The 25,020-nt window shown below is 37.8% G+C and overlaps 1 protein-coding gene across 4 annotated transcripts in view; it reads right to left on the bottom strand.

Moving 5' to 3' along the window:
* Positions 1–25,020, bottom strand: part of ANKS1B (ankyrin repeat and sterile alpha motif domain containing 1B) — an 811,229-nt gene that overhangs the window by 675,286 nt on the left and 110,923 nt on the right. For all 4 annotated transcript variants that reach the window (XM_054574655.1, XM_054574656.1, XM_054574657.1 and 1 more), the window contains exons 4-8: positions 22,973–23,269; positions 20,293–20,368; positions 18,793–18,894; positions 15,389–15,514; positions 14,242–14,408 (exon numbers count right to left, since the gene is read on the bottom strand). In XM_054574655.1, coding sequence (XP_054430630.1) covers positions 14,242–14,408; positions 15,389–15,514; positions 18,793–18,894; positions 20,293–20,368; positions 22,973–23,269 — 768 coding nt within the window. The remainder of the gene's footprint in view (positions 1–14,241; positions 14,409–15,388; positions 15,515–18,792; positions 18,895–20,292; positions 20,369–22,972; positions 23,270–25,020) is intronic.

The raw sequence follows: 25,020 nt of genomic DNA, 5'->3' as shown, positions 1-25,020 counted from the left end.
GTGATAACGCACTTCCCACTCTCCAGCTACCATCTCGCTCAGGCATAAGGGAATCAATTAACCTGCCTTTTGCGCGCTCCGCACACAGCTTGTGCGCGTGTGACCTGCAGGGCTGAGTGCAGACTGGCTGGGAGAGCCTTGAGGAGAGACTGGAGATGGAGGCATTGGGGAAAGAACGGGAGGAGGAACCGGGGAGTCCAGACTCCCTCCCCGTTCGGTAGTCTCCATTGTGGGCTGGAAAGGCGCGACCCCAAAGAGGCAGAAGCGGGGTGCGCATGAACCAGACTGCCTGCGATTGAAACGCAGTCCGCACAGGGGTTGGATCCTCGGCCGAAGGGGTCACAGAACTGCCCAGAAGCCCCTACGGGGAGACTAGAAACGGAGGCACTGGGGAAAGAACGGGAGGAGGAACCGGGGAGTCCTGACTCCTTCTCCTTGCCGAAGTCTCCATTGCGCGGGAAGAGGCCACACCCCCAAAGAGCCAAAACCCAAAAAGCAAACATAGAAACCCCCAAAACACCCAGAGCAGGCGCGCACATTTGCGCCGAGTGACTGGCGAGGGTTGGCGAGCGTGTGTGTGACCCACGCGGGCTGGCGAACGCTTGCACCTGCCGGCAAAGCCTCACACAGACTGGCACCCATACGGCCTGCAAGGGATTGCACAGAGGGGCAAGGGCAGGCGTAAATTGACCTACCCGCCGCGATTACGGAGCAGCCCACAAAATAAGTAGAGCTGCCCAGAGTCCCTGGAGGAGAGACCAGAAACAGGATTAACCGGAGAGTCCTAGAGCTGATTTCCTCCCATTTCCGTAGTCCCCATTTGGCGAGGGCAAGCAACGCACCCAAAGAGCCAAAAGCGGGGAAAACACACAATAGAAGGCCCTAAACTGACCAGTGCCGCGAAGCTCACGTGCCAGGGAGGCCAGATGAGCACGGGAGGTCGCGAATAAGCCCCCTGGTCTGGGGCAAACACATGCGAGCCCAGGCAGGTGGGGGACCCTGCCGCGCTGGGAACGCGCTCAAGGAGCTCTCGTGAGAGCGCAGAGAGATCCCAAAAAATAGCCCAGCCCTGACCGAAGGGCTCACAGAGCTGCTCCAAGCAGGAGTCAGACACAGGCATTAGACTCCTGAAAGGCTCAAACAACCCAAGGCCCTATAGGGTCAACAACTGACATCATCAGAGGCAAGCCCAGAAAGAAAAGTAAAGGACAAAAATACTTAACAGACTCTCACAAAAATGGGAAGAAAAAGAAGTTCCCCCCAAATGAGTGGAAAAGGGGACTCCCCACAGAGAGAGCTCAATGAAATAGAGGCAAGGGAACTATCAGATATGGAATTTAAAACAATAGTTCTAAGGAAGCTCAATGAGCTCAGCCAGCTCAAAGATAACTATGAGAAACTGCAGAGAAACTATCAGGATCTTACAGCAAACTATATCAGCCTGGAAAAGGACATAGAAACGATCAAGAAGACACAAGAGGATATGAAGAATACCATTTCTGAATTGAAGAACACAGTAGAAGGAATCCAAAGCAGGCTGGATGAAGCTGAGGATCGAATCAGTGAGATGGAGGACAAGGTAGAAAAAAGCTCCCAGAAAGAACAAGAAATGGAAAAACGGCTCAAAAAGAATGAAGAAGCATTTAGGGAAATGCAGGACAACCTGAAACGCAATAATATCCGTATAATAGGGATACCAGAAGGAGAAGAAGAGGAGCAAGGCATAGAGAACCTCCTCGAAAAAGTAATGATGGAAAATTTCCCTAATTTGAGGAGAGAAAGGCTCTCATGGATCCAGGAGGCACAGAGGACCCCACTCAAGAAGGACCCAAGGAGGTCCACTCCAAGACACATCATCATTAAAATGGCAAATGTCAAAGACAAAGAGAGAATCCTCAAGGCAGCAAGGGAGAAGGAGAAAGTAACATACAAGGGGGCCCCGATACGCCCAGGAGCTGACTTCTCAACAGAAACACTACAAGCCAGAAGGGAATGGCAACAAATATTCCAAGCCATGAAAAGCAAGGGCCTACAGCCAAGGCTGCTCTACCCAGCTAGGCTCTCCATTAAAATAGAAGGAGAAATACGGAGTTTCCCAGACAAAAGAAAGCTAAAAGAATACATCTCTACCAAACCAGCACTCCAAGATATGCTAAGGGGACTGGTTTAAGCAGATGAAGGAAAAGAATGAGACAGAGAGGAACACAAGTACAAAGAGAAAAGATGAGTAAGTTTCTATCAGTAATATCTCTCAATGTGAATGGATTAAATGCCCCAATCAAAAGACACAGGGTAGCTGAATGGATAAGAAAACATGACCCACACATATGCTGCCTACAAGAGACCCACCTCAGAGCAAAAGACCTACACAGATTGAAAGTAAAGGGATGGAAAATAATATTCCAAGCAAATGGACATGAAAAAAAGGCTGGCGTTGCCATACTTGTATCAGACAAAGTAGATTTCAAAGCAAAGGCCATAAAGAGAGACCCAGAGGGGCACTTTATCATACTTAAAGGAAGAATCTATCAAGAAGACATCAACATTGTAAACTTATATGCTCCCAATATAGGAGCCCCCAAGTTTATAAGGAAATTGTTGGATGACTTCAAAAAAGATATAGATAGCAACACACTGATAGTAGGGGATTTCAACACCCCACTGTCAAAAATGGACAGATCTTCCAAACAAAACATTAATAAACATATCGTGGCGCTGAATGACACACTGAATCAAAGAGACTTAACTGACATATATAGAATCTTACATCCCAAAGAAGAAAAATACACATTCTTTTCAAATGCTCATGGCAGTTTTTCAAAGATAGACCACATGATAGGACACAAAGCAAGCCTCAGTAAATTCAGGAAAATTGAAATAATACCAAACTTTTTCTCAGACCACAAGGCCTTGAAACTCGAAATTAAACTCAAAGAGAAACTTCAAAAACTTGGAAACTCATGGAGACTGAACAGTACACTATTAAACAATGAATGGGTCAATAATGAGATAAGAGAAGAAATCAAAAAATTTCTGGAAACAAATGAAAATGAACAGACAACTGTCCAAAACCTATGGGACACAGCAAAGGCGGTCCTGAGAGGGAAGTTCATAGCAATACAGGCTTACCTTAAAAAGATAGAAACATTTCAAATAAAAGACCTAACACTACAACTTGAAGAACTGGAGAAACAACAACAAATAAATCCCAGAGCAAGTAGAAGGAAGGAAATAGTCAAGATTAGAGCAGAACTGAATGACATAGAGACAAAAAGAACAATTCAGAGGATCAACCAATCCAGAAGCTGGTTCTTTGAAAAGATTCATAAAGTGGACAAACCTTTAAGCAGACTCATCAAGAAAAAAAGGGAGAGGACCCAAATTAATAATATCAGAAATGAAAGAGGAGAAATAACAACTGATACCACAGAAATACAAATGATTATCAGAAACTATTATGAACAATTATATGCCAAGAAATTTGAAAATCTTGATGAAATGGACAAATTTTTAGAAAAGTATAATCTTCCAACACTGAAGGAGGAAGAAACAGAAAGCTTGAACAGACCGATAACAGTTGGGGAAATTGAAGCAGTAATAAAGAAACTCCCAGCACACAAAAGCCCAGGGCCAGACGGTTTCCCAGGAGAATTTTACAAAACATTTAAGGAAGAGCTAACCCCTGTCCTTCTCAGACTATTCCAAAAAATCCAAGAGGAGGGAAGACTGCCAGACTCCTTCTATGAGGCCAGCATCACCCTGATCCCAAAACCAGATAAAGACCCTACAAAGAAAGAAAACTACAGGCCAATTTCGCTGATGAACATGGATGCTAAAATCTTCAACAAAATATTGGCAAACCGCATCCAGCAATACATTCAAAAGATTATCCATCACGATCAAGTGGGATTCATCCCAGGGATGCAGGGATGGTTCAATATACGCAAATCAGTAAACGTGATACACCACATAAATCAAAGAAAAGACAAAAACCACATGATCATATCGATAGATGCAGAAAAAGCATTTGACAAGGTACAGCACCCATTTATGATCAAAACACTCAGTAAAATGGGAATAAATGGGGCATTCCTCAACGTAATAAAGGCCATATATTAAAAACCTACAGCCAATATCATACTCAACGGGCAAAAACTGAAAGCTTTCCCACTAAGATCGGGAACACGACAAGGATGTCCGCTCTCACCGCTTCTTTTCAACATCGTATTGGAAGTCCTAGCCACAGCGGTCAGACAAGAGAAAGAGATAAAAGGCATCCAAATAGGAAAGGAGGAAGTAAAACTATCATTGTTTGCAGATGACATGATAGTGTACATAGAGAACCCTGTAGACTCTACCAAAAAACTCCTCAACCTAATAAGTGAATTTGGCAAAACAGCAGGATACAAAGTCAACATTCAGAAATCAAAGGCGTTTCTGTACACCAGCAATGCAATAGAAGAAGAAATCAGGAAAAATATACCATTCGATATAGCACGAAAAAAGATAAAGTACCTAGGGATAAATTTAACCAAAGACACAAAAGACCTGTATGCAGAAAACTATGCAACATTGAAAAAAGAAATTAAGGAAGACACAAATAAATGGAAGCATATACCGTGCTCATGGATTAGAAGAATTAATATCCTTAAAATGTCCATACTACCAAAAGCAATTTATAGGTTCAACGCAATCCCTATTAAGATACCAATGACGTATTTCACAGAAATAGAACAGACATTTCAAAAATTTATATGGAACCATAAACGACCTCGAATAGCCACAGCAATTTTGAGAAAGAAACACAAAGTAGGAGGGATCACAATACCGGACATCAAACTCTACTACAAAGCCACTATACTCAAAACAATCTGGTACTGGCACAAGAACAGACCCATAGACCAGTGGAACAGAATAGAAAGCCCAGAAATAAGCCCAGGTCTCTATGGACATCTAATATTTGACAAAGGGGGCAGAAGCATAAAATGGGGCAATAACAGCCTCTTCAACAAATGGTGTTGGGAGAGCTGGATGGCTACATGCAAAAAATTGAAATTGGATCATCAGCTGACACCATACACAAAAATAAACTCAAGATGGATAAAAGACTTAAATATAAGTCGCAACACCATCAAAGTCCTCGAGGAGAACATTGGCAGGAAACTCTCAGATATCCCACGCAGCAATTTTTTCACTGATATGTCTCCTAAAGCAAGGGACATAAAGGAAAGAGTAAACAAGTGGGACCTCATCAAAATAAGAAGCTTCTGCACGGCTAAAGAAAACATCAGCAAAGTGAAAAGGGAGCCAACCATTTGGGAAAATATATTTGCTAATGATACATCAGATAGAGGTTTGATCTCCAAGATATACAAAGAACTCACTCGACTTTACTCCAAGAAGACAAACGATCCAATCAAAAAGTGGGCAAAGGACCTGGGCAGATGCTTTTCTAAGGAGGAGATACAGAGGGCCCAGAGGCATTTGAAAGGATGCTCTGCATCACTAGCCATCAGAGAAATGCAGATCAAAACCACCATGAGGTATCACCTCACACCGGTCAGAATGGCCATCATAAACAGATCCACAAACAACAGGTGCTGGCGAGGCTGTGGAGAAAAGGGAACTCTAGTCCACTGTTGGTGGGAATGCAGACTGGTGCAGCCACTATGGAAAGCAGTGTGGAATTTCCTCAGAAAGCTGAAAATGGAACTGCCTTTTGATCCAGCGATTCTCCTGCTGGGACTATACCCTGAGAACACCAAAACGCCAATACAAAAGAACCTATGCACCCCAATGTTCATAGCAGCACAATTTACAATAGCCAAGTGTTGGAAGCAACCTAAATGCCCATCAGTAGATGACTGGATCAAAAAATTATGGTACATATACACAATGGAATACTACGCAGCAGAAAGAAAAAAAGAAGTACTAAACTTTGCGACAGCATGGATGGAACTGGAGAGCATCATGCTAAGCGAAATAAGCCAGGGGGCGAAAGACAAATACCATATGATCTCACCTATAAGCGGAACCTAACCAACAATGCAAAGAAGCAAGGAAAATATGACCAGCAACACTGAAAGGAAAAGAAATCAACAGAGACAAGAGGGAAGGGGGGGGCAGGGAAAGGGAAGGGAAGGGGAAAGTCAAGGAACATATAGCATGGACTCATGGACAAAACCAAAGGGGAAGAGCTGAGGGAGGGAAGGTGGGAGGGGGCAAGGGAAAGAGGTGGGGGGAAGGCAGAGACAAATGTATTTAAAAAGTAAATAAATTAATTAAAAAAAATAAATAAAAAATAAATATGCTATAAGAAAAAAAAAGGTTTTATAAAGAATGATTTTCAACAATAGAAACAATAGGGAAAATAATTATATATGAATAAAACATTGTGAACCATTGTGAGGTATTTGGTCCTGTCCCATATGTTCACAGAGATATCTGGTCCATGCTGAAAGGTCCTCGATATTAAATCCTGTCCAAAGCCTCCACACTCAGAAGATGTCCCAAGGTTCAACCAGCTCATAACATTTATTTTATGTTTGGTTTATGGGATTAATATATTAAAAATACTATCATGTTTTATTGGTCCAATAATTGTGCTGTGGCTGTAGTGGACAAAAAAAACACCAAACCCTTCTTGTGTTGGTAGCCCAGCTGGTAATGACACAGGGGGTTAAGTAGGTTCAACTACTGCAGAAGTGAGGGATTTATATTAACTGTGGACCAAATGTCTCCGTGGACATTTTGCATTAAATGTCTCTGCTGACATTTTGGACTGGACGAAATGTCCACTAATCTTGTAAACATGGACAGAAGGAAGGAATGACAGACACACTCAAGAGTAATCCATTTTATCAAAATATATTCATCAAAGACATTTATGGAAGAAAGCTGGAAATAGATGGCGGCATGCCAGAGTTAAAAGCCTAACGTGGATTTGTACGTGTAGGACCAGTCCAGTTTTGAGAAGGAGAGTGACATGATCAGAATTACATGTAAGGCATACTGATTTGGCGGAAGTGCTAAGAATAAACTGAAGCAGATGAAAAGGAGAGGCTGGAAGCAGGTGGACAGGGTAAGAGGCTCTTGCAATAATTCAGGTGAGAGGTCATGAGAGTCTGAACCTGCAAAATGGCAGAAATGATGAAAAGGTGAGGGGGTCAATCTGGAAAATATTTAATGACAGATGGAATGACTTAATGGTTGGAATCATGACCTTGTAAGACATCAGCCCTAAGGTTAGATCAGTTTTACCTTCTGGTATCTCTGTGACACTGGACAAGTAATTTTATCCTTGATTTCTATACTGAGGGTAATAAAACCTGCCTCATGGCGCTGTTGTGAGAAATACAAGAGATAATGATTTTAAAATGCTTTCAACAATGCCTAGCACATAATTAAATCATAGTATAATACAAATCTAAATCTAGCCTCTAGTATTTTAATTATTTCCAGAGATCATAGCTTGGCAACTGTTGATTGCTTTTTTAGCAGCCACATCTCACTGTTGGTTCGCACTTCAGTTGTGGTCATTTAAATACCCCAGACTTCTCTGCATGAGCTACTCAGCCAATTAAATCTCTCCCATCTTATATTGATACCACTGAATTTTCAGGAATCTAAATACAAGATTTTATTATAACTCCCATTGAATTTTGTGTTTTTTCTTTGAAACGAGAATCTTAGTTTACTGAGATATTTTTCATGTAAGTTCAATTATTTGCCATGTTTGCTATTCCTCCCTAACATCTGGCAAACCTGACTATCATAGATGACTGTCTTTTACAAAGTAAAATATTGACTAAGACCAATCTAAGAACAGATTATTTAGTGTCTCACTGGAGAAATCCATTCCACGTACACAGTGATTATTGAAAGTCGGGACAAAGTTAGATGACATCTATGAAACATAAAAATCAAGGTGGCATATCTTCAGCAACACAGACGAGAACAGCTCTTTTTCTGTGACTGACAGAAAGCCATTTTAAATTTTTTTTAACTAATGAGGAAAATAATTCTGGGAAATACCAAGCAACTTCCAAAGGTCACCTGCTAGCAAGTAGTGGGACAGGGACACAGACCCACACCTGTGTAACTCCACATATCACGCTCTGAACTGCTAGGCTAAGTTACTTCCCTGAGAAAGATGGTGGAGACTCCTTGCTTCATGCCTGTCTTTGTCTCTGTAATTCACCTCCAAGTAATCAAACATGTGTTTCTATGAAAATGTTTTAATTACAGCAATTGTTTATATACACTCTTACATGTAGGGTTTGCCTTTTTATGCATTTATTCCTTCAGTGAATTTGCATGAGATACCACTACAAGGCACTGTGCTAGGCAGGATGTGATTTACAGAGATCAATCAAATATAAAGTCTACCATCAAAGAGTCTGTAAGAAGTACTATAAAAATGTATACACCTATAAGATAACGCAGAACAAAGAGATGTATCATGAGAGGTAAAAGCAATTGTGTTGGAAGTTCAGAAGAATGACTTTTTTCTCCTAGCAGCTAGTTATCTCAAAGATGCTCCTAGATTCACTACAGGTACCAAAAGTTCTTCCTCAGGTGAAAGAAGAGACAAGAATTTCACCGTTTGGATTCTGGATTTTTCCTTGCATGTACACATAGTACATACATATGGTTAAGGGTATTAGTTTTAAAATATTAATATAGGTCAACAGAATCTACACATTCCCTAAATCCTGGAAAATCTATTCAGACAATCCAAACCTGGGCTTAGCGCACAGCAGGCTTCAGTCACTACTTCCAAAACACTTGTTCACCTATATAATAAATAAATTATTGAAGTTAGAATACTCTCTGAACATTGTCTTGCCCATAAGACAATAGTTACCACTGCTTATGATTCAGCTCCAATGTTAAATAAAAACGAACAAACAAAAACTCATACATGCTAAAGAATAGTTATAATCATGTAAGAAGAACCTGTTTATGTTTCAGAAAATTCATTTCCCACAGTGCTCTGAATCTAACGAGAACTGGATGAGACAGCCACTAGAGTTTCCCACAGTTCTGAAATTGGTGCACTCCTGATCTTAATCTCTAGAGATTGTGTTGAATAGGTTTGAAAGTAAACTGCATTTTTTAAAAAAACATTTTGATTTTAGGGAACCTAATTTGATTCTTCTGACCCTTAGGAATTGAATTTTGGCATCCAAATAAGTATATTTTCCTATAGAGACTCCACACTGCTCCCCCACCCCCTGCCAAGAACATTCTCAAGCAGTGTATAAAAGCTCGGTATTAAAAGCTGAGAAGTTGAACCATGAAATCTTGAAATACTAAAGTAAAATATCTCACACTTCAGAAGGTTTACATGTCATTTAGACTTCTGCCTTGAAAAAGAAAGTGAAATAACAGAAAAGAGGTGTACTGGCTGAGAAAATTGCTCAAAACCTTCAATTGCACAACTACTTACAAATAATTAGTCTTAGATGATGCTTGTTTCTAGATCTTTTCCTCCTCAAGAGAAAAAACATATAATGCATTTCATCCCTGAAGCTTCCTATTTTCTTCTTAGAGACACAGGCAGATAAGGCAATGATGCTTTTTCTATTTTAAATCTTAAAAATATGCATTCCTGAACCTTAGATTCTGAAATGATCTTTATGTTATCACCAAATTTCTCTGTGTCATGGTGTGTTCACATTTAAGAGTTGTATACTGTGTTTATACACATGGAGGGAAAAAAACCTGAATATATGAGTTGGAAAAATAAGCAAAGAGAATAGAAACTTTTTTCAGATTATTTTATATTCTTTCAAAAAACCTAAATTTTGTGGGTTGGAAAGAATATGAAGATATTTATATTTCTTCAAAATTTACATTCCAGATTATATAATATCCTAATTCAACTTGGAAAATGGCTCCACATGCATAATACAAAAGCATTTAAAACAGACTAACTTTTGAATTAAAATTTATGCAAGAGAAAGTGTATATTTAACTTGAGCTAGCTTTCACATTAAATGGAAAATCTTCAATCGAATACATTCAATCACAGTAAGAATTTAATCTTTAACTCACTTACATTAGTAAAATTGTTCAAATTACCACCTTAAAACTAATTCTATATTTTAATAAAACCAAAACCCTCCAATTCAAAAATAAAAGTTCTTACATAAGATGACTGATTTTGTATTTTAAATTACTGAATTAGAGTGCCCTCTATTGGAAGAAAAAGGCAATAAAAGCTAAACTGAACTAATAGTTCAAATAACCTCCAAATTCAAGCCACATCATTAATAGGTGAATACATTTATTAATAATATGAATGCTACACAACATATTTCCTTACATTTTAATTCCTTCTAAATTACTGTTGGGTTTATTTGTCATATTACAATAAGCAAATGGGATGTTTCACATCATTTGAAATAAAATTTTAACTGAACTTAAATGCCTGTCCTTCAGCCAGTGATGTGAATAATAAACAAACAAAAATGTTTATCCACATTTAACATTCCAATATAAAAGAAATAATTTTAATTTAGGATTATGGCTGAACTATAGTTGGACTTTTGTTTGATGAGAACCTTAAAACGTCCCTAATCTGAGAGATTTTTAGAGCTCTTACACTGGGGAGAGGGAGGATGAGGCTGGGTACTAGCTGACCTGCAAGGATTAGTCTGCCTTGAAAAGTCTGTAAGTTTGTGGTATTATCAAGACTTCAGTTCAAAATCAGCACCTCAGGCCTGAAGTACCTCAGAAAGGTTCTGGCAGACGTGTGGTCTTCCAGACCAACAGTGTGCATGCTAGAACAACCTTTTTAAAAGAACAGTGCCTGCAGCCACCCACAACAGTTTTGATTTGGTTGACTGACATGGTATCTGAGGGCCTCAGCATTTCTTGAAGCCTCAACGGATACGTCTAATGCATAAGCACTGCTCAGAATCATTGTTTAAGTTTCTCCCCAGAGCATCTGACATTCAGTTACCACTTTCCGCTTCCCAAAATGTCACTTTCATAATAGAGCGCCCCTTCTCAAGCGTTTATTCTCTTCAGCTCCAATATTAAATTTCTGACTAGCTTTCCAAATCTAATTATCTGCCCCTAGGAAAATGCTGAGTGGTAAGAGGTACGACTCCAGCCTTTGTCTCTATTTAAAGCCTGGCTCTGGTACTTACTGTGTATTTCTTGAGGAAATCATAAAAGTGCTCTGTGCTTTTTGTTTTCTCATCAGTAAAAAAGGAGGAATACTATTACCTATCTCATAGGGTTATAGTGAGAATTAAGTCAGTTAATAGAAATAAAGTGCTCTGTGCTAGGTATTATCATTACTTACATAAATTTGTTTCCCACTACTTTCTCAAATCAACTTTCATGGTAAACCGCCCTCCTTAAATCAGATGCTATGTCTTCTGTCTGTGCCTTGCACACACGGTTTCTGCAGGCTGGAATCCTCTCCTATTCATTCATTCGCTCCAATGCAAGTACAAGGCACATCTCTCCTTCCTCCAGAGTCCAGTTTAGTCTATTACGCCCTCCATGAAGTCTTCAATGTATACCAATAAATCTTCACTAATGCCTTCCTTTATAAAAAAGATAAATAAATTTGACCACAGGATAGTTCCTTATGAGAAATACAGCTGGCAATTAAAGACATCGGCTCTAAGTTTGAATCCTAGACCTGCCACTTGCTACCTGAGCCATTTCCCAAGTCCATAACTCATTATGATTGCTATAAGGATTAAAGTGCTTAAATTATAGAAAACACTGGAATAGCAAATAGCAAGCACTGAACAAATGTAGCTCTTATATATCTGTTGTTTTATATGTTAGTGTTGTCTGTGCACTATGTGACTAAAGATTCCTTAGAAAAAGTATTTTGAATTCCTTGAAGTCAGGGACCATCTCTCATTATTGCTATCATAAATCCTAAAGCTCACAACATGGTATAAATGATTTATATTAGGTGACCTGTAAGTACTTAATTAAATTTTTGCGTAAGAGTATAATTCATAACAAAACTCTGGAAAAGGGTTTTTGATGAATGGCAGCAAATATTCAACAGAACAGGGAATGAACTCAAATAAAACACAGGCTACAGAGACGGGTCAAAACAATCAGATTACTTTTTGAACATTCAATAACAAGTTCTATTAGATTAATCTTTTGAAAGGCCACTTCCATTGATGTCTTACCTACCCAAAATCCTTTAGAGTTTTCTCATTTCCTAAACTATAAATACCAAAATTCTCAGCCTGGCATTCAAAATCATCCCTGTCCTGACCTCAACCTCTCCTAATCTTATCTCCCATCTCCCCCCTTTATAAACTCTATTATTCCAGATAATAGAACTACTTGCTCTCACTCCTCTGTATAACCTGCTTTTCTGCCTCATGTAACCTTTAATATTTAAAATGACAATATCTTTAAGAAACAAAATATAAAGGTCTGTCACAGGAACGAAGAGAGATTGTTTATGTGAAAGTATGAACTCAAATTTGAGGAACTTAATTTCAATCTATGAGCTTTAATTTCTCTCATGCGGCTATCACAATACAGCCTTCAGCATTCAAAAAAATGTGGGGCCATCATTGCCCCAAATTACATCACCCAGAAATGCCAGAAGCCACTGCCATCACTACCTCAAAGCTACAGGCTAGAACGAGCATGGTGTCCAAGCAGAGTACGCAAACTCCAGGGGGCACAGCGTACTCGTGAGTAAAAGAAAAACATTAGAACTTCAATTTACACTTATTTTTTACCCTCCTCACTCAAATTTCTTTTGTAGTGGATGACTCAATTTACATGTACACCATATACTCTTAGAATACTAATAGATATGTATAATTTATAAATAAATGCATTTGGGGTGTTTGCTCAAAATTTTTATTGTGTACTATGGTATGTACAGCAATAAAAGTTCAGAAATCGCTGGTTTAGAAAATGAGAACTTTCCAAAAATCTGTGGTTTAAAAGTAGAGGGCCAGAAACAGCAAATTTAGCAGGAGCTTTAGGGACAGATATAAAACCCAAACACCATGAATTGTTTATGTAGGATAAATATGATCTAAGTTCTAACTAACTTTCAAGGAAATACTGAAAAGTAACTGGTTTGTAATTTGGAGATCGCATATTCCTGTTTTAGATTTTTAAACAGGGAATTTCTTCCTGACAGTAAAGTTACTACCATAAATATTTCGTTAATATAAAAGTTTCTTTTGGTTAAACCAACAAGTATTTACTTCAGCATATGTATAATTAATCATCATTATTCTTAAAGACCTTTTATTGGAGCCAATAACGTGATGTTTTACAAAAGACAGTGCAGCAAACAAACAAAAAGCAAAAACAGAACAGGCCTATGTGGTAAGACTAGCCATGGAACTTCAGACTGGACGTCCTACTCTGTAAAGTGTCATAGCTCACACTAAGTAACTAAATGAAGCAAGTGTTCTCGTAACAGCTTCGTAACTATACGTAGCTACGTTTGTCTTCATAAATAATACGACATACTTTCAACACAATCCATTCTATTATTGACTCTAGAAGAAAATATTTCTAAAACTACTTGTTACGAAAATAAACCTATCATAATAATATATTTCCTTTAATACCAGAGCATCCTATGAACCCTTCTTCTGTAGGACACAAAATAGATACCTAAACCTTAATTTTAAATTGCTTGATTCTCCAGTTTTTCTTGCTATTGTGTTAATGTAAAAATCCAAATAAGCAAGACCCTCTAACTCATGATTTATGTTCTGAGCTTGGAGGTCACAAGCAAAGCCCTTGGGATTATAAAAATAGGGAGGTTGAACTTTCCACGTCTCTCTTCCACAATGACAGACAAGGTGACTATACACACATGACTCAGCTCAGTCTTTCTTCTTCAAGATGGGTTAGACTCAGTTCACAGACAAAATGAGGAAGAGGACAAAAGGAAGGCTTTCTGCTTTCTGTGTAAACCAGTGTCATCATGCCCAGAACAACTGAAAGAACACAGTCGAAGCAACTATGAAACTATAAAAGTCTAACAGCGGCAAGATCGTCACAAACTCTAAGTGATTTATCAAAGCATCCCTTCCCCTATACAGGCAGTGAGAATAAAACACCAATGAACATTGGGGAAGAGCAATAGGGATCTTGACATTTGACACTGGCGGAGTCTGAAGATAAGACAATGCACAAATCCCATGCCTCCTACATACACACTGAACTGGCAAAGACAGAAGAAATTGTCTTCTTTCCCCCCTTACTTACTACACTCTGGCTTCCATTTTTCCCAAGTTCTTCCTCTGAAATCTTGCTCAAATTATCTAAGTAGTGGTCTGATATTGTGTGGCACAAATCTTCAAAAGAATAATCCTTTTCTTGACAGAGTTTTATTTCATCCAAGAGTTTTGATAATTCTCCAGTCACGGTTTCACCTGTAAGAAGACAGTGAATTTTTTCAAAGCCCCCAGGCAGGCCACCGATAAAACTGAATATTAAATAATAAAAATGTGACTAGTATGACAATAGAAGTCAAAGTTCTTAGAAAACATTCTGCTGAAGACAAGATACTACACTATAATTAGTGCAAGAATAGTGAAAAACAAAGAGAAATTCCAATTTTGCCTAAAATTATTTTTTCAAAATATAACTAAGTACTGAAAGTTTACATATACATAGTACATAAAAGTACATAAAAGCATCTGAAATAACAATTCCCAAAGCTTTATTCATTACAGTATTTACTCTACCACAATCTTTTATCCTTACAATCTTTTAGCATTACACTTCGCTGCCAGCATTCATTCGACAATTCATTAGCAAGTTGAAAATGGTGCTGGGAGCCTACTTCTTAAGTTTAATTTAAAAAATAGTAGAATGTATTTAAACATGTACTTATATAAGTAATTAATAAATGAGAATTATGATGTGGTATCAAGGGAAGACACAGAAGGAACAGATAAATAATATGCATTATCTGAAAAAAAACATGGATATTTTGTAGGTTGCATACAAATATTCATTTTTCTAAGCATTTTAAGAAAGGAACTTTATGCCAATAATTTATTTTGAAAAAAAATCCAGCAGTTACAATCCGGATATCAGTGTTTTTATTCTGCATTAAAAACACATTTTAGAAAACCACCTGCTCTGAAATAGGCACCGCCTGTGAGGTCGCGCCAGCAGGGACAGCTGGCTGCACGGCTCACCGCTGCGTCTCGGGGCCAAGAGCAGAGCTCGGCAAGGAGCGGGAGCCCTGTCAACGGCGGTCGAACAAACGGGTAAAGTATAGGTGTATAAGACAGAATTTAAGTAGACTTAACATTTTCCTACGTCGTAGTAATTTTGTACATATAGGAAAAACGTGTCCGTAAAGTCCACTGTCATTACAAGGGTTTCATAATTAGCTACTCACTCTTGGCTACTTGGGAAGGAGACTCAGCAGGAGACTCAAGCGGAGATGACGTGTGTGTTTCTTGTGTTGTGTCTTCCGGCACATGAGCCTCAAGGATGGTTGGTCTTCCCACGCCTTCTAAGTATTCTGTGTATATAAGGTTTTAAAATTATATATTGGAATTCATTTATGTTAACATATTTAACTGAACTTTTTTTTTACCTCTGGCAATCATCCTTCATTTATTTCCTCATATCCTAAGTATAGCCTAAGTTTTTTAAATGACTTCAGAAAACCAAGAAACCCAAAGAACTTCCTGATGAGCTGTGAATTTAAAGCTTTTTAATTAAAATTAAAAAAGATATTTTAAAGGAGATTCAGGGACCCCTTTTCTGAAAACTACATGTGATCCACTCTTTCCTCAAAAATAAACTCACCTGTTGAAAATACAATAGCATCCGTGGTTCCTTAAGTACATTCTACCTGAAGATTTAAAACTCTGATGGATGCTTTGAACAGACTTGATCCCTAAGCAGGACTGTCACATTCAGATGGATACAGCGACCGGCCGAGTAACGCAATGAATGAAGTGGGGTAAGTTTATGATGTAACGGTATTGTAATCTTGTAAAATAAGCACAATTGCATAAACTTTATTTACATAAAAACAATAATGTTGATTCCCATCATTCTTGAAGCAATGCCCCACACTCAGTCTACCTCTCATTTTTCCAACCTTGAAGACACACTAAACATTTAATAGCAGCTAAAATGGAAATTTTGCTTACTATGTACCCAGCAGTGTTCTAAGTATTTAATGTAAATGAATTCACTTAATCCTCCCAAATCTATGACACAGACACTATTACTATCTCAGTTTTAAAGACGACAACTAAAGGGGGAGAACTTCAGCTTGGCTGCATTCATACAGCTAATAAATGCAGAGCCAAATGGACATGGGACGAGAAAAGATCTCACTTGTAAGCGTAAAGAAAACGGCACCTGAAAGCAGTGATAAATGCCAACTAACAGTCAGCCTCAGTGCTGCCAGGCAGACCACAAAGCACGTGCACCACGAGTAGCCAGAGGGCGGGCACCCCATCAAAAGGTAGGCAATGGAATGAAATGAAAGCCTCCCTTTTTTGAGAAACCAAAACTCTGGAGTTTTAACTGAAATACTAGAATTTTAAATGTTGAAAGCTAATTCAATTTCTTTCTTTTTTTTCTTGTTGGAAACAGTGTAGGCCAAAAATATGTGATATAAACAAAACACATCTGTTATCCGCCACAGGCCTTCGGCTCACAGTGCCTAGTTTGTGGTCAGGATACATCAACAGATCCTTCCTCAGAGGGATCTTTTACTTGCATTTCCTTATTCAGAAGGAACCTTTTTCTTAAAATCCAGTTAAGAAATCCTGCCAACCACTAGTGTCCTCATACCATGCAAACAGTTTCTACCTAAAGGCAATTCTGCTCAGCAGACTCTACTAGAAGGAGAAGGCAGCCTATGGGCTTCTACCATTAAAAGTTTTGAGCCATGCAGTAATTACGTAAACTCAGGACACAAATAGTAATTTTATCTACTGTAAACGGGCTTTATTGCTACACCAAATTTTTCATAAGATTTAAAATGCACCAGTGACTTGAAATCCAGGAATGTAAAGAATTATAGATACCGTGGTCACATTCTAAAATTTTCCGGGAATTTTCAAAATTCAAAGATGTCCCATATACCCTATCACAAATTGGCATGCCTCATGAACCTTGATCATTTAAAAGTACCCAGGTAGTTGCTCCTCAGCAATAATATTTTTTTCTAAGTTGAACTAATGCAGGATCTTATAAAAAATGTCTGTCATTATGTCATGCCCCCTTTTTAGTGGATGATACTCATTTTACTCCTTCAAAAAGTCATTATGCAAAAGCCTCAGTTTTTTTCTTTTTTTTTAAAGTCCAGTTAAAGGCAAAAATGCAATATGAAATACACAGTGCTTAGGGGGGAAAGCCTTATAAAAATGCTGCATACTACTTTTATGTTTTAGCTTTTATTCAACCTGATTTTAACTTGAATTGATATGAAGAGCCACTCTTGTATTCTTCTTTGATTTATCTCTATAAGCACTTGACATAAAATTAACTTCTTCACTGACAAGAAAAGTGTAGGGGCCTGAAAAGGTTTCCCTGAGAGGAATTGGAAATTTGGAGAGAAGAGAACATAATGACCTGTAGTGTAGTGTTCTCTTTACCCCTCTTTGGCCTTTATGATTCCTGTATCTATACATCGCCTGCCCACTTGGTTTTAATTCATTTATCTCCCTGCAGGACAGAGCTGTTTTCAGCTCCCCAACTGATACCCGGTGAAACCCGTCCTGCCTCCCTCCTCAATCACACTTGCAGCTAATCTGTAACAATTATAGGGGATAATCACCATTGAATCGTGTCTGAGCTAACTGGGATGGAGAGGAAGAACGGCTGCGTTTTTAAGGGAACATGCTACATGCCAGGCCTAATCACCAAGCAGAAAAAGGGGAAAGCATTTAAATCTAAATTTTTCATAAAAGTTTTAGATCAGATGGGGAAGTATATAATCCTACAAACAAAAAAGCAACACCTAAATAAATGGTCATCAAACCTTCAGTATACCTAATGACTGCAACTAACTACAAAGGTATTTAAATGACTTTTATCAAAAACAAAGGCTGATGCCCTGGCTGGTGTGGCTCTGTGGACTGAGCACCAGCCTGTGAATGAACAGAAGGGTTGATGGTTCAATTCCAGGTCAGGGCACAAGCCTGGGTTGCGGACCAGGTTCATGGTCATGGCTGTGTAAGAGGTAACCGATTGATACTTCACTTCCTCTCCTTCTCCCTCCCTTCCCCTCTCTCTAAAAAAGTAAAAATAAAATTTTTGGGAGAAAGAAAGGCTGGCAAGACTGAACTATTTTGTACTACTGGACTAGAAAGGAAATAATCTATAACTGTTGTTGTTAACCAGCATTTATGTAACAGTTCTGCGACTTAGGATACGTGAGTTTGAGCAAGTCACTTAGACTCTCAGAGCTTCGGAATGAAAAAATAAGACAAAACAATAGAAAATCCCTGAAAACTCTTAAAGGATTATTCAAATATAAGATAATACTTAATCATCTTCACTTTATAGTCTTCTTACCTTCAAGTTCATTAATAGCTATGTTTTAAAAAAACTTGTATCAAGTGCACAAAAAAATATTTTAGCTTTTTAAAAATACTGAGTAGTTGAAAAATCAAAATAAAACACTAGAAAGTATTTTATTTGGTTTAAAAATCTACCAAAAAAATGCAAAAAGTTCATTCAAAGGTAAACATTAACTCAAACCCTAAGAAAAAACTAGGACAGTTTTAATTTAATCTTAACTTGAAGGCAAACTCATTCATCATTATTATTTACCTTGTAAGAGTGTCGCAATCTGGAGAGATTTCTGAGATGGATGTTCTTTCAGAACATCTAAGACAGTTCTACCTAAGCTATCCTTTATGTTGGCATCAATTCCTGAAAGAAAAAGAAAACCCACTAGAGGTACAACACTGGAACACCATCAGGAGATACTGTTAGTATATAACTGCTCCAACTTATACAGCCTGAGTGCCCAGGGTCATTTTTGTTTAAATTAAGTCACATGTTCGCAGGCACAAACACGATTTTAGTAACACAGAAGGTGGAGGTCTACTGCTACCAAACATTAGGAACAATCTTGATAACAAATTCTCTCTTAAGAATGTTTTTTAGGATTATAGCTATTTTGGCTTGCAAACTAAATAGTAAAAGCTGAAAATATTGATCTAGAATATGAATTCCTAAAGTATAATGGTCATGTGATTTATATATTCTGTATAATATAATAAAAATACTTTAAAAATTCTAATAATGTACCATGTGAGGAATATAAGAACAGTCTTAAAATACTTGAGTATTCACAAAAGTTGAAAGAGCATGATTATTTTTAACTCTAACCCAAATACCAAAGTGAAATACTTCATGCTCACTTATGCAAGATTATAATCAATGTCAGCAACACTCATAATCTACCTGGTAAGCGAACTTCTTGCACTGTATAACTGAAACACTTTTGAAATTACTTTAATTCTGAAAATATATATTGTACTAAAGAACTTACTGTCATGTAGCAAATAGCTCTCACCACCATAAAAAAGTTCATAAATTTTCAAACATCTAACCACAAACAAAGCCACTTTTCAGAATCTGGCCTTAAATGTTGGTTCACCATAGTAAGATCATGTATTATTTTTATTATTTTTTCATTTGTGTAGGGATATATGACTAACAAATATTTCATTAGTTGCCTCAAAGCATTTATTATATCACTGTGCTACATGTCAAGTTCAATATACATGAAATTTTAACTTTGTATAAACACAATCAAAATGCAATAGTTTGCCAATGTTTTACATTTTTTTAAAAGGAAAATAAATACACTAAATATATCCATAACACAAAAGAATCATCAATTATTTCCAAGTATGAATTTGTACTCATTCCTTTTGATCCTAAAAAAAAAAATCAAACCTTAGTTCTAATTTGATTTTCTTTTAATCAGAACATACATATGAAGACAAATAAATCTACTTTGTTCCTTCAAAGCATTCTTTTAAAGCTTCCCTTTAAATCACTGCAGCTGACAAACAATAGCGACTCAGTTGATAAAAAACCAGAAGGGGAATTTGCCTTAAGGATAGGCAACTCTCATTTCTGTTTACCATAGTTCACAGTACAAAAACCTAGGGAAGTATTATGTGCTTTAATAAACAAAGCAATTATCATAACTTCACAGGGATCAGTTCCTTCCTAAAGATTTCCTTTTACTCCCCTACTCCTGAAATAAAAATAGTATTTGGCACAATAAGTTCCATGGGAAATCATGATGGTTACCTGTTTCTAACAGAACTCTCACAACATCCACCTTTCCAAACAAAGCTGCTTCATGAAGTGCACTCCCCTTTTCTGTCTGGAAAAGAAAAAAGAATAAAAAAACACAGTTGCATTAGAAATGATTACAGGTTAAAAAAATTCTGCCACTTTATATATTCATACATATTCTCTGTGATATCAGCACTCCTTGAAAGAAAGTTAGTGTAGACTATGGAAAACATTCCAGTTTCACCCATTATCCCAGGCAACATCCAGTCAATCCCTGATGCATAGCCACTTAACTGACCTATAGATGACCCAAGACCCATGAGAGAATCCAGTCCAGACTGAAGAACTACCCAGCGAAGCTCAGACTAAATCACCAGCCCCAGAATTGTGAGCTAAATACAGTTATTGTGTGAAGACATTAAGTTTTGGGATAGTTTGTTATGCAGCAATAGCTTACTAATACACAGGAGAGAAAGTCACAATCTGAAGGGAACCCAAATGGTCTCTGGAAGAGAAGAATGCTGCCATGGACTTGGGACTCAAAAAAAGTCAGAAAACAGACACATAGACCAGTGGAACAGAATGGAGAGCCCAGAAATAAACCCACACCTTCAAAGTCAATTAATATTTGTCAGAGGAAATAAGAACATACAATGGGCTAAAGACAGTTTATTCCATAAATGGTGTTGGGAAAATTGGACAGATATGTGCAGAAAAACGGAACTAGACCACCTTTCTACACCACACACAAGAATGAATTCAAAATGGATTAAAGAATTAAACTGTAGACATGAGACCATAAAAATCCTAGAAGAAAACATAGGCAGCAAAATCTTGGCATAGCCCATAGCAATATTTTATCAGATAAATCTCCCCTGGCAAGGGAAACAGAAGAAAGAAATAAACAAATGGAGCTACATCAAACTAAAATGTTTTTGCACAGCAAAGGAGAACATCGACAAAATAAAGACAACCCACAGAATGGGAAAATATATTCACCAATATATCTGCTAAGGGGTTAATATTCAAAATTTATAAAGAACTTATAAAACTCAACACCAAAAATAAAACAAACAACCCAATTTTAAAAAGAGCAAAGGACCTGAATAGACATTTCTCCAAAGAGGACATACAGATGGCCAACAGACATACAAAAAGATGCTCAATGTCACTAATCATCAGAGTAATGCAAATTAAAACCACAATGAGCTATCACCTCGCCCCTATCAGAATGGCTATCATTAATAAATCAACAAACAACAAGTGCTGGTGAGGATGTGGAGAAGGGGGAACACTTTTGCACTGCTGGTGGGAATGCAGATTGGTGCAGCCACTGTGGAAAGCAGTATGGAGATAGCGCAAAAAATTTAAAACGGATTTGCCTTTTGACCCAGTGATCCCATTTCTGGGAATATCCCTGAAGGAACCCAAAACACTATTTCAAAAGAACATAAGCACCCCTATGTTCACTGCAACATTATTTACCGTCACCAAGATATGAAAGCAGCCCAAGGGTCCATCAGTAGATGAGTTGATAAAACAACTATGGAACATTTACACAATGGACTACTACTTGGCCATAAAAAAGAAGAAAGTTTTGCCCTTTGCGACAGTATGGATGGACCTGGAGAAAATTATGCTAAGTGAAATAAGCCAGTCAGAGAAAGACAAATACCATATGATTTCACTCATATGTGGAATCTAATGAACTAACTGAACTAACAAGCAAAATAGAGACAGACTCATGGAGAGCAGGACGCTGCTGAGGGGGCAGGGAGGGACAGGCATAGAGGGTCTGAGCACAAAGGAAGAAGGACTTATGGACATGGTGTGGTGATTGCAGGGCTGGTGGGTATTAGGGGACTAAATGATATGGAGAAAATACAGGAAAAAATAAAAATAAATTGAAAGTTTTTTAAAAAGAATAAAAACTTTTAAAAAGTATGGCTAACTGGAGACAGAAAAAGCAGTTGTCCTTTTCCTTGTGGAGAAACAAAATCTCTCCTAATGTTACCCACCCTTCAAGCTCAACTCAGACCACATGTCTCCAATACATTTTTTCTAATAGCCCTTAGGTATATTGACTTTTCCTTCATTAGTCATATAAATAGAGCACATTATTGTGGAAAGACGTCTGGATTTTAATTCGTGAGTCTAAATTCACATTCTGGGTTTATCAGCTATGTGTTCTGTGGTGAGTTTCTTAAACCTTTGCATCTGGTTCCTCACCTATTAGCTGGAACAGAGTAGCTCTCAATTCCATAGAACATTTGTGAGAATTGGATTCTGAATGTGCTGACAATAATAAACACAAAGGACACAAATGTTCAAGTGAACTTTGTCTCATTTGTTCACTCATTCATTCATTCACCTTTGGATTCCTAGTGTGTGCTAAGTACTGGAATAAAGGAAACAGTCACTGATGATATCACACACAACTGCCCTCTTGTAATAATTCTTCATGTATACAACCTTCAAATAAGAGAGGTTAGAGATTGTGCCTTATATCTATACACATATCACCCAACAGTGTGTGACAGAGTGCTTTGAATTTAGGTAGCTACAAAAATACTTATCGACAACTTGACTAATCAAAAAGTGGTTAGATTTCCACATACAACTCTTAACATCTGTATCTCAAAGCAAAGCAAGAGCAACATCACTTTTGAAGCATAGCTAAAAAAAGACTCACTTGACAGCTCACATCCATTCCTGCTTCCAACAGCACCTGAACGACCGCTTTGTGACCATTGCGTGCAGCGAGGTGCAGCGGCGTGTGCTTCCGAGTGTTGCAGCTCATTAAGTTAGGGTGCGCACTGATGATCATTTTGACCACTCTCAGTCGTCCATAAAGTGCTGCCAGGTCCAGAGGTGTTTCTAGCTTGCTGTTCCTGATGGTAGGATCAGTGAGCTCCTCCAGGAGAACAGCAACTACTTCGGAGTGTCCGTACTGAGCTGCGCAGTGGAGGGCAGTTTCATTTTCATTGTTCTGTGAAGACAAACGTGTGAACTGCAAGTTTGCAGAAATCCAATTAGGCATCCAAATTTAAACCGAACAATTTAAAACCTGACATGCTTTGAAAAGATAAGTTTTAGATATATCTATTTTGATAAGTATTCCTAATAGAATTTTCTATCTGATCAAAGTATGTATCATTTATTGCAACCAAAATATCACATTTGATTTTTATGACTTCAACAGGAAAGAAAACCTAACTTTTCCCTAAGTATTTATCCCAGTTTCCAAGAGTGATAAATATTTAGCCATGCTCGTCGCTGGCCCTGCTGGGCCCAGATGGTCAGTGTTACCTGCGCTGTGTATCACGCCCCCATGATATCGGTTAATAAGAGAGATTAATAACAATTATAACAACACATTTCCAACAGGCTGGCTTTCCAAAAGACAAATGAGTTCATAAATTCTTCTTCTTCTTTTTTTTTAGGTACACTGATGAAGTTTCAATGTGCCTTCTGTACGTCCTTCGTTATAGGACTGCTGTTCCGCTAATTTCCGATAGTTCCCAGGGTTGATTGCTCTATAATTTAGTTGTAATTTTGATGTGGTCATGGGAGGAGGAGAGCACAGCATTCACCTATTCTGCCACATTGACCAGTGCCCTTCACTAATTGGAAACTTACTGATAATGAAAGGTTAGAAGAGAGGTCTCCCAAATTAAGTTTCATTTTATTTTCTGTATAGGAGAATGAAGACATAATGGTGCCCTAAGATGAAACCAAAGAGAAACCAAAACACAAAATAGAGGAAATGGAAAAAGTATCTCCTTAAAAAAGACTTTTTTTATATTTTAATTGATCTGTTCAACATCAAAAACACACACACACACACACACACACACACACACACAAATGTTCTGTTTAAGACATACCACTGCAGTCTTACGCCACTGAAAATCCTTGTTTCAAATACGAATGAATTCTACGTGTTTTTTTCTTATTTTCATGTCATTAAAAAAATATTTGGTTTGTAAATACTAATATATTCTTGCCCTGGGTTGTGGATTCAGTCCCAGGGCATATACTAGAGGCAACCGACTGCTGTTTCTCTCTCAAATCAATGTTTCTCTCCATCTCTTTCTCCCTCCTTTCCCCTGTCTCTAAAAATAAATAAACGCAATCTTAGGGGAAAAAAACTAACATCTTCTTGATTAACTGTGGATTGTTTTCCCATCTTCATTATTTCAGGTTTGCTTGGGGCATTCAGACAGTTTTAAGAATAGCCACCAGATGGCTCATACCACAAATAATTTTTTAACTTTTGGTTTTCTGAAGAACAGAACGGCCTTCTCATAAATTTCCTTTTAGCACAATGTGCTGATAAAGATAGCCATATTTGTCATTCTTTAAAGATCAAATTTATAAGTTTACTTTCATAAAATTATTCTGCATTTCATAACCTGTAAACACATTTTATTGTGGTAAATATTAATACGATTTCCAATTAATAAAACATCTTTCTTGATTAGTTCTTTCTACAACTGCATTTTGGAAAAATAAAAATTTTTCCTTCCCTTTGCTGTTTTATAGTTAGTGCTAGTATTACTTTTTATTCTTTAGTTTGAATTTCAGCAAAAGGCCTGCAAAGTCTGTATCTATTTGAACAATATGCTAATTATACTTTATTAGATGTGCCTGTCCTAGAGTAACCGACTTGCATTGATATTGGACAACTGCCAACCTGCAGCTTAATGCCATGGCTGAAACTCAATTGTTGGGCTGCAT

This window comes from Pteronotus mesoamericanus, unplaced genomic scaffold, assembly GCF_021234165.1.
Source record: "Pteronotus mesoamericanus isolate MK-2021 breed Mesoamerican mustached bat unplaced genomic scaffold, CSHL_Meso_final contig_263, whole genome shotgun sequence".
NCBI lineage: Eukaryota > Metazoa > Chordata > Mammalia > Chiroptera > Mormoopidae > Pteronotus > Pteronotus mesoamericanus.
Note: the sequence above shows the minus strand (reverse complement) of the source record. Positions and strands in the feature narration are given on the sequence as shown.